This window comes from Aegilops tauschii, chromosome 1, assembly GCF_002575655.3.
Source record: "Aegilops tauschii subsp. strangulata cultivar AL8/78 chromosome 1, Aet v6.0, whole genome shotgun sequence".
In the NCBI taxonomy this organism is placed as follows: domain Eukaryota; kingdom Viridiplantae; phylum Streptophyta; class Magnoliopsida; order Poales; family Poaceae; genus Aegilops; species Aegilops tauschii.
In genome coordinates this window covers 461,593,366-461,602,144 of record NC_053035.3, presented here as the reverse complement: position 1 = coordinate 461,602,144, position 8,779 = coordinate 461,593,366, and the positions used below count along the sequence as shown (strand labels likewise).

Below are 8,779 nucleotides of genomic sequence, written 5' to 3'. Positions count from 1 at the left end.
GAAGTATTTAGCACATGCCGCATCATCAACATCCAGCATCTCCATTGCCATCTCATGCTCTCAACCCATGACTCGGGGGATAAATCGGCAGTGTAATTTGGCACTTTACGTGGGCCCCTGAAATCCTTGGGCAGCCGTACATTGCGTAGCGCCGGGACGAACACGGCACCCCCAAAGAACTGGAGGTGACTCCTGGTTCCACCGAAGTTGTTGGACGAACCAGAGTAAGCTGACGGGCCGCGTTCTGTGCCGCTAACTCGGCCTCTCGACGTGCCCTAGCACGATCCACCACGTCCTGAGCATCAACACCGCCACCTGCCGGGTTATGGCCACGAGGCGGATTATGATTCCGCGCACTGCTCGATACGGCCGGTTCATCAATATGCCAGATGTAACTCCGGCTTGGTCGGGGTTGGAATGAATCCTTTCGCGACTGTATGAATAAGCCTGCTGCTGAGTCAAAGCTGTCTGAAGGAGCTCCCTAGCCCGTCGCGTCTCCACCGCTACTGGGGACTCACCGTCGACTGGGAGGGCCGCCAATCGTGAAGTGGCTGCGACTATGTTATCCAAAGGGTTGGAGTAATGACCCGGAGGCGTCGACACGTGTTGGGACGGGATATTCTGTGGAGGTGGATCCATTGCGCGCGGCTGAACCGGCGTCCCCGTTCCAGGTGCTTCGACCCGGTTTACCACTGGCTGGTTGCTGGTTCCTGCTCCTGGCGTGTTGAAGAGATTCCTGGCTTCGTAAACCGGAGGCAGGTGAGATCGGTACCTTCTCCTCATTACATCATTCGATGCATTCTGATCCAACATAAGCCGATAAGATTGTGCATCTAACTCGGCCTGCTTTGCCGTCATCCTGGCGTTTTCAGCGGCCAAGTCCACCTTGGCTTGTGCTATCTGATCCTTCACCTTCGTCACTTCTGCGTTGTGCTGCTCCCGATTCGCCGGGCTGACTTCAGCCGCTAGCAGTGCTGCCAAGGTGTCGAATAAATCAGACAAAACCTGAGACGGCGGTGGCGCAGGGCCTCCCGCCCCAGCTGCTGTTGCCGCCGCTGAACCGGAGATCATCGCCGCGGCGGTCGAAGATTGTGGCGCTGACTGTGTACCGGCCATGAAGATCGCAACTCGGCTTGGCGGATCAAGGGGGTCCGGAATACTGTCGCCATCGGAGCAGCCCCCAAAACGGCCATCCTGCAGCTGGTACAATGACTCGGTCTCTCTAGTAGATGACTCGTCCCCGGAGTAAACGACGGTTTCACCACCAGATTCCGATCTATCCTCAGATTCCACTCCGTGGATGACTCCCACGAAGGCACGCTTCATGGCAGGCTTAACCGGGGCGGATCTCGCACGCTGAGCCATTTCGACGATGTCGGTGCAGATGTCCGGCTCGGGCCCGGTTCGCCAATCTTGCCAATGAACACGTGAATGCCGTCGAAGGGGACCCGGTACCCGTACTCAATTGAGCCGGCCTCGGGGCCCCAGCCTGCGTTGTCGATGTAGAGCTTGCCGCGACGACTCTTGGTCATCCGGCCCACAGCATATCCCTTGAGCCCTTCGAAGCTGCCCTCTAAGAAGTCGAAACCATCGTGTGATAGCCCCACGGTGGGCGCCAACTGTCGTGGTTTTGTCACGGCAGATGTCCTAGTGAAAGGACTTAGTCGTGGAGCCATCGCGACGGGTTAGCTTAAAGGGGTTAAAGCGGACAAAGGACGCAGAGAGTTTTATACTGGTTCGGCCCCTTGCGGTGAAGGTAAAGGCCTAATCTAGTTGTTATGGAATTGCTAGGGTTTCGATGACCAGGGAGCGAATCCGCTATGCCTGGCTCTCGAGTTGTTGTTTCTTGTCCCTAAACCGCCGTCGAGTCGTCCCTTTATATACACAGGTTGACGCCCGGCGGTTTACAGAATCCCGAGGCCGGCTCATAAACGTGTCCGGCTCGGTTTCTACCTTTCTTATCTTACAACACAAGTTACATATGATATGACGGTTTATGTCTATAGGCCATAACCCGCCTCTGGGCCTTGGGCCTTCGTAAAGAGCCATACTTCTTGTCTTCATGGGCTTCAAATAAAAATAACTCATTATGGGGGTAACCCGGCCTTTCCTGGCCGGTTTATACCCCCCAACACAAAGGTTGCCCACTTTGGATATATCTCATTCGCTAGGTAGTGACTCATGTTGTATGAGTGGCCATTTGCTTGAAACTCCACTGACGGTGATTCCCCAATACCTTTCTTGAGTCTTTCTGGTATAGCGTCGCGTTGGTCGATGTCGCAGAGTCCAATCCTTTTCCGAACTTGGACTCAGTGGGTTCCAGCAGCTAGCTTATGCTGGAGAAGAACCACAACTTGTGATGTCTCGTTCTCAGCGGTGACAGTCTCCTTTTCAGTTCATTACCAGGGAAATAGATGACACTGATCCAATCTTAAATTGGTCGAGGGCGGGTATCTCACTTGCATTTCTAGAGCCCAGCATCTCTCCTGAACGACACCTTCTGCAGACTCTACTGGTGGTATTTCCTGAGGCGAGGGTAAATATGTGCAATCATATCGGTCAGGAAACGACAATGACTCTTCTTCTTTCCGGGAAGCTATGGGCACCTCACAATTCTTATACGACATTAGTGGAAGCGAACATTCATAGCATTCATTGTCACCGATCATTGACAAAAGAAGAAAAAAACGTATGCCAACTTAAGGAATCTTTAGATTTGGTAGTGAACCGTGCAAAGAGTGGTGATCAGTGGAGCATATTGATATCATTGCAAGCTCCAGGCATGTCAAAACCATGTCTCATGATTTGCCATAGCTTCAAGAATGACAGGGGCATCCTTCACACGGCCTTTGAACTGTTTATGCCATACCATCGGGAAGTTATCCACCTCAGTGCATCCATTCAACAAAGTTGAGTATCCCGGGAAACCCTCATGCTTTGTTCATCTCGAAAATCCTATGAGGGTCCTGAGCACTGGATGCTCTCAAATACTGTGGCCTAAACACTTCAGAAATCGCTAGCAAATTGCTTCACACATGTTATGTAATTTCTCTCTCCCATCGCCAGGTGATGTTTAATCAAATCTGTAGGAATACCATATGCAATCATGGACAATGCTGAAGTCACCCTTTGGATAGTGTTGCATCCAAGATCTCCGATGCAATTCCTCCTCTACATGAAGAATCGATCATGCTCGTTGACATAGTTGACAATGTGGAACAAATCTATAGTCATTCTAAATCGGCATTGAAAGTATCTCTCTGGATACACCGAATTTGCACAAAAATAATCAAGCATGAGTCTATTATGCACATCTTACCTCCTTCTACGAATCACCTCACAGACAATGGAACCACCATGCTTTGGCCGCTTATTTTTCTCCATGTCGAGCAACATGACCATGGCAATCTCCTCATATTCATCCCACACATATTCCTCTTCGGAGGAGGAATCATCATACACGGGCGACGACGAGGATTGGCAACAAATCATCTACACAACACAACATCTACCATCACGAACAAGTCTTAGGACGCAACAAATGACAGAAAATGAAACGTAATTACGTTAGAGAATTTTGTCGAACACCTTGTGGACACGGATAACCCACAAGTATAGGGGGTCATTTGTAGCCTTTTTCGATAAGTAAGAGTGTCGAACCCAATGACGAGCTAAAGATAGAATTTATATTCTCTTCAAGTTCCATCAACCATCGATACAACTCTACGCACACTAACGTTTTCTTTACCTAGAACAAGAAATAAAACTAGTTTGCGGGAATAAAACTATAAGTACTTTGCAAGATAAGAAAAAGTTAATTGGTTTAGTAGAGAGCTTTTGTAGAACAATTAGAAATATTTGTCCCTAGGCAATTGATAACTAGATCAGTAATCATTATTGAATTTTATATGAGGGAGAGGCATAAGCTAACGTACTTTCCATACTAGGATCACATGCACTTATAATTGGTACTCTAGCAAGCATCCGCAACTACTAAAGATCATTAAGATAAAACCCAACCATATCATTAAGTGTAAAGTCCTCTTTAATCCCATACGCAAAAACCCACTTACCCAAGTTTGTGTTTCTGTCCCTCACGCAACTCTGTTAGTAAGCAAATCATGAACATATTGCAACACCCTACAAAGGAATCCCACATGTTTGTGCAGAACGAAGGGCACCATAGGACAAAACCAAAATAAAACATACAACTCAAACCAATCATGCTCATCAATCAACCCATAGGACAAAATGAATCTACTCAAACATCATAGGATGGCAACACATCATTGGATAATAATATGTGGCATAAAGCACCATGTTCAAGTAGGGGGTATAACGGGTTGCGGGAGAGTGGACCGCTGATAATAGATGAGGGAAGATGATGGAGGTGTTGATGAAGATGACAGAGTTGTCGGAGTAGACCGTTGTCACGATGGTTCCCTCCGACGGCATTCCGGTGCCACCGGGAGAGAGAGGGAGAGAGCCCTTTCCTTCTTCTTCCTTGGCTTTCCCCCTAGATGGGAGAAGGATTCCCCCTTCTGGTCCTTGGCCTCCCGGTCCCCAAGGGGCGGGAACTCCTCTAGATTGGATCTCTCTCCTTGTTTTCTTCTCTGTTTTGCGTTCATGTTTTCTGACCGAACACCGTTTCTTAAATATCCGAAGATCCGTAGCTTCGATTGGGCTGAAATTTTGAGGATTTTCTCCGGATATTAGCTTCCTTGTGGCCAAAGGATACCTCCAATCGGCTTACGAGGGAGCCACAACCCTAGGGTGGGGGGCACAACCCTTGAGTTTGTGGGGCCTGTGCCCCCCTTCTGTTGATTCTTGCGCAAAAAAATCCCATATATTCCAAAAAGAATTCTCCGTAAAATCTTATCGCGTTGGGACTTCGTTTGATATGGATTTTCTGCGAAATACAAAAACATGCAAAAACAGGACTGACACTGGGCACTAGATCAATATGTTAGTCCCAAAAATAATATAATTTTTTGCCAAAAGTATGTGAAAGTTGTAAGATAATGGCATGAAAGAATAAAAATTATAGGTACGACAGAGACGTATCAGACACCAAGCTCAATTTTGGCCGGTGTAGATCGCCTAGGCCGACACGGTCATTGGACCGCCCAGGAAAGGCGTTGAGATGGACCAGGAGCCAGAGGGGAATCAGGGGACTGCAACTCCAGCGGTTCGCGCCGCTTGAGCGACGAGTGGTCCGGATGGAGCCTCGACTCGGCGGTGGTCACACCGATCGAGTGGGGCTCGCCTGGCCGCTAACCGACATCAGCGGGCGACGTTGGTGCGGCGGCAAGAATTTTGATCGGCAAAGGGGCATGGGAATGACTGGAATCGGCGGGAATGTGCAATGATGTTCCGAGGTTCCACAACGGACGCGGGGTCGTGGCGGACTGTCCCGACTGACGGGAACGGGCAAAGGGGTAGCGGTGGGGCTCGGGGCGGCCAAGGGAGTGGCGTCGACAGCGGGAGAATCGGCCGATGCCGAGGTGGGGTACGAAGAGGCGGCGGTGGGAAAGTTTTGGATCGGGTGGTTGGGGTTCGGTTATGGTTTTTGATTTTTGGTCCTCTACTAGTGGTGACCCAAATATATAATTTCTATAGCATTTTTTGGTTAGGACAAAAAAAACTGTGGCAATGCAGGATTGGTCTCCTCTTGTGGCCTTTTTTTCTTCAAAGGAAGAAAAAACATTTTTTTCATCTGTGGTTTTTGTCTCCTGTTGGTGATGCTCTAATTGTGCTTCCCGCAAAAATAAAATAAAAATAGTGCCTAAACTACATCGTCTGTTGCTGTATCACATTACAAGATTGGACAATCAGACATGACCACGGGCGAAATGGAGATGCTCTAGCCGTAGGACACAAGAAAAAAGGTGTGGCAAGAAAATGAAGATAAAAAGAAGTATCATTTAGTTAATTGGAAAACTTGGTGTTTACCAAAAGAGCAGGGTGGTTTGGGAATCCTAAACCTAGAAATCATGAATAAAACTTTATTGGCTAAGTTGTTTTGTAGATTAGAAACTGAAAGTGGTATCTGAGTTGATATTTTTTTAAATAAATATTTTTTTAAATAAATATGTTAAAAATAAATATGTTAAAAGTGGGATTGAGAAAAAACCTGGAGATTCTCAATTTTGGGGGAGTTTGATGGGGGTTAAAAAGATTTACTACCAACATGTTAAAAAGAAGTTGGGGGATGGAAAAAATACTAGGTTTTGGAAAGATTGGTGGGTGAGATCCAAACCTTTAAAGGATGCCTATCCCAAGATATACAATATTAGCTTTGACCACAATATATCTGTTGCAGAGGCCATTAGTAAAGGATGGAGTGGTTTTACCTTCAGGAGAAACCTGATTGGTGAAGCTGCTGATTTGTGGGCTAGCTTGGAAGCTAGATATGGGAAGTAAGAATGTATAGGGGCAGAGACCAACCTTTGTGGATGCTCACAGAGAACATAAATTTTTGTGTGAAATCTCTTTATGCTTTCTTGATTAGGACTGATGTAGGTTTCCCTCACAAGTTCCTGTGGAAAATGAAAGTCCCTGCCAAAATTTGAATGTTCTTTTGGCTGCTTGCTAGACGAAGTATTTCAACTACAGATAATCTGATTAGAAAAGGATGGAAAGGGGGGAAAACATTGTGTTTTCTGTGGACAAGATGCGAACATTAATCATTTGTTTTTTGATTGCTCGCTGCTAGATTGATTTGGAGTCTGGTCAAATGTTCTTTTGATCTTAAAACAACTCCAAAAAATTTAAATGAGTATTTGAATATCTGGATAAAGACATTTCAGAAACCAGAAAAACAACTGGTGCTGGTTGGGGTTTCTGCTTTGTTCTGGTCCATTTGGAAATGCAGAAATGATATTGTGTTTAGATAAAAAAAAAAATCATGATCCCATGATTATCGTTCATACCATGTGCAACTAGGTTATTGATTGGTCAATTTTGCAGAAAAGAAGCCCGGATGAAAAGCTAATGCTGGGGGCAAAACTAATCGAACGGGTGGCAAGTGAGATTTAGCTAGGGTCGCAAGGATGGAGGCCAGGAGTGTGAAGGCTGGGCTACTGACGATGTGCTTCGGCTGGATGTACTTCGTTCCTGTTCACTAGTGTCGTTCTCTGTTATCTCTGAACTTGTCTTTGATTTGTTGGGAGCCTTGTTATTCTGTAATAGGGTTCAGTTGTCGTCGGAGCCCCTCTTTTATTCAAAAAAAATGGACACAAGAAAAATTGTATCTCTCGAAAAATTTACGAATTTTTAAGATTGGAGACAAACTCATGCCTCTTCTGTTGCTGTATCACATTACAAGATCACAGACAGCCAGACATGACCACGGCCGAAATGGTTGCAAGTTCGCAACAGCTTCACCAATCTGCATTTTCTTCGCCATCAAGATTTTCAGTCTCTCCGTGCAGCATTCCGGTGCCCGTGGTCGGGGCCTGCAGCTGGACGAAGCCCTCCTTGCCGACATGTCGTGCCCTGCCCACCGCCGGCGATCTTGCTCCGCTTGCTCAGGTTACAAGATCTGAACCGGAGCACTCGAGCAGAACGCATCCGGCGGCCCGCCGGCGGCGACACGGAAGTGCCAGAGGCGCCCCTTGGCGGCGACGAGGTTGTCCTCGCAGAGGTACTCCCTGGCGTACCACCGCTCCACCGTCCGGTTCATGTCGTGCACCGCCACGTCCACCGCGCCGCCCGCCGCCGCGCGCGCTAGCGCGGCCGCGGTGTATATGGCGCCCATCCGCCCCGGCTCCCCGGGCCCGGCCCCGCTCGGCCCGTCGACGACGACCACGTCCCACCGCGCGTCGAGCACCTCCCGCGGCAGCGAGGTCAGCGCCAGCCGGCAGCCGGACTTGCGCACCGTCCCCGTGGGGCGCCCGCACACGGGGCTCGCCCGCGCGCGCCGCAGCAGTGCCCACGCCTCCCCGGCCGGGTCGGGGTAGCTGGCCCGGTGGACGGCCGCCGAGCCGCGCCCCGCGAGCACGCGCCGCGCGCTGTCCGCGTCCTCCGCGCTGTCGGTGACGAAGGCGGTGGCGGCGCCCTGCCCGGAGTTGACGGCCGCGAGCGCGAGGAGCTGCGGCGAGAGGCCGAACACGAGCAGCCCGCACGGCGCGCGCGCGGCGACGACGGAGCGGAGCAGCGCGAACTCCTTGGCGTTGAGGCCGTCCGTGGCCGCGGTGCCGTTGCCGGAGCCGGCGGCGTCCCAGGCCGACCGGCCGGGGCGCGCGGGCGACGACGATGCGGAGTGGGTGAGGAGGAGCAGCTTGATGAAGGAGAGCGTGGAGAAGACGATGAGGATGGTGGTCAGCAGCTGCTTCGGCGACATCATCATCTTGGTTCTTGCTGCTGCTGCTCAATCTCTTCTCGATCTGGTCTTCCTCCTTCAAGCAGATCTCGTCTGCATCTGCAGCTCTGAATTCTTCTTCTTTCCTGAGAAATATTTGCTCCCAAATCTGAATCTGGTGTGTGGCTTTGGTGACTCTAACCTCTGCTGATCGCTGTCCGGCTGGTGGGGATTGACTTTATTTCGCGCTGGCTGTTTCCCTCGCTGCTGACTCCGTGTCACTTTCCGCGACGTGGTTGAGGTGCTGTTGAGTTCTTCAGTGAATCTATCATCTAAGTGAATTTTTTAGAGGCAGTTCATTTTGTGAAATGATTTTATCCACAGTTAAAATTGTCAAATTTACCGAATCTATGATACTACTCTCTATGTCCACGAATAAGTGTACTTTTACTTTTTGTTTTAAGTTAAAGTTTGAAA

General features: G+C 49.3%; 1 protein-coding gene across 1 annotated transcript; it reads right to left on the bottom strand.

The window, feature by feature from the left end:
• Nucleotides 1-7,247: 7,247 nt before the first annotated feature.
• LOC109745360 (arabinogalactan O-methyltransferase 2) lies at nucleotides 7,248-8,605 on the bottom strand. The gene has a single exon (XM_020304477.4). The coding sequence runs from the start codon at nucleotides 8,348-8,350 to the stop codon at nucleotides 7,535-7,537; it is 816 nt and encodes a 271-aa protein (XP_020160066.1). The 5' UTR covers nucleotides 8,351-8,605; the 3' UTR covers nucleotides 7,248-7,534.
• Nucleotides 8,606-8,779: the final 174 nt, after the last annotated feature.

Coding starts and splice junctions, on each gene's coding strand:
- LOC109745360 (XM_020304477.4), bottom strand. CDS start 8,350: ATGATGATGTCGCCGAAGCAGCTGCTGACCACCATCCTCATCGTCTTC.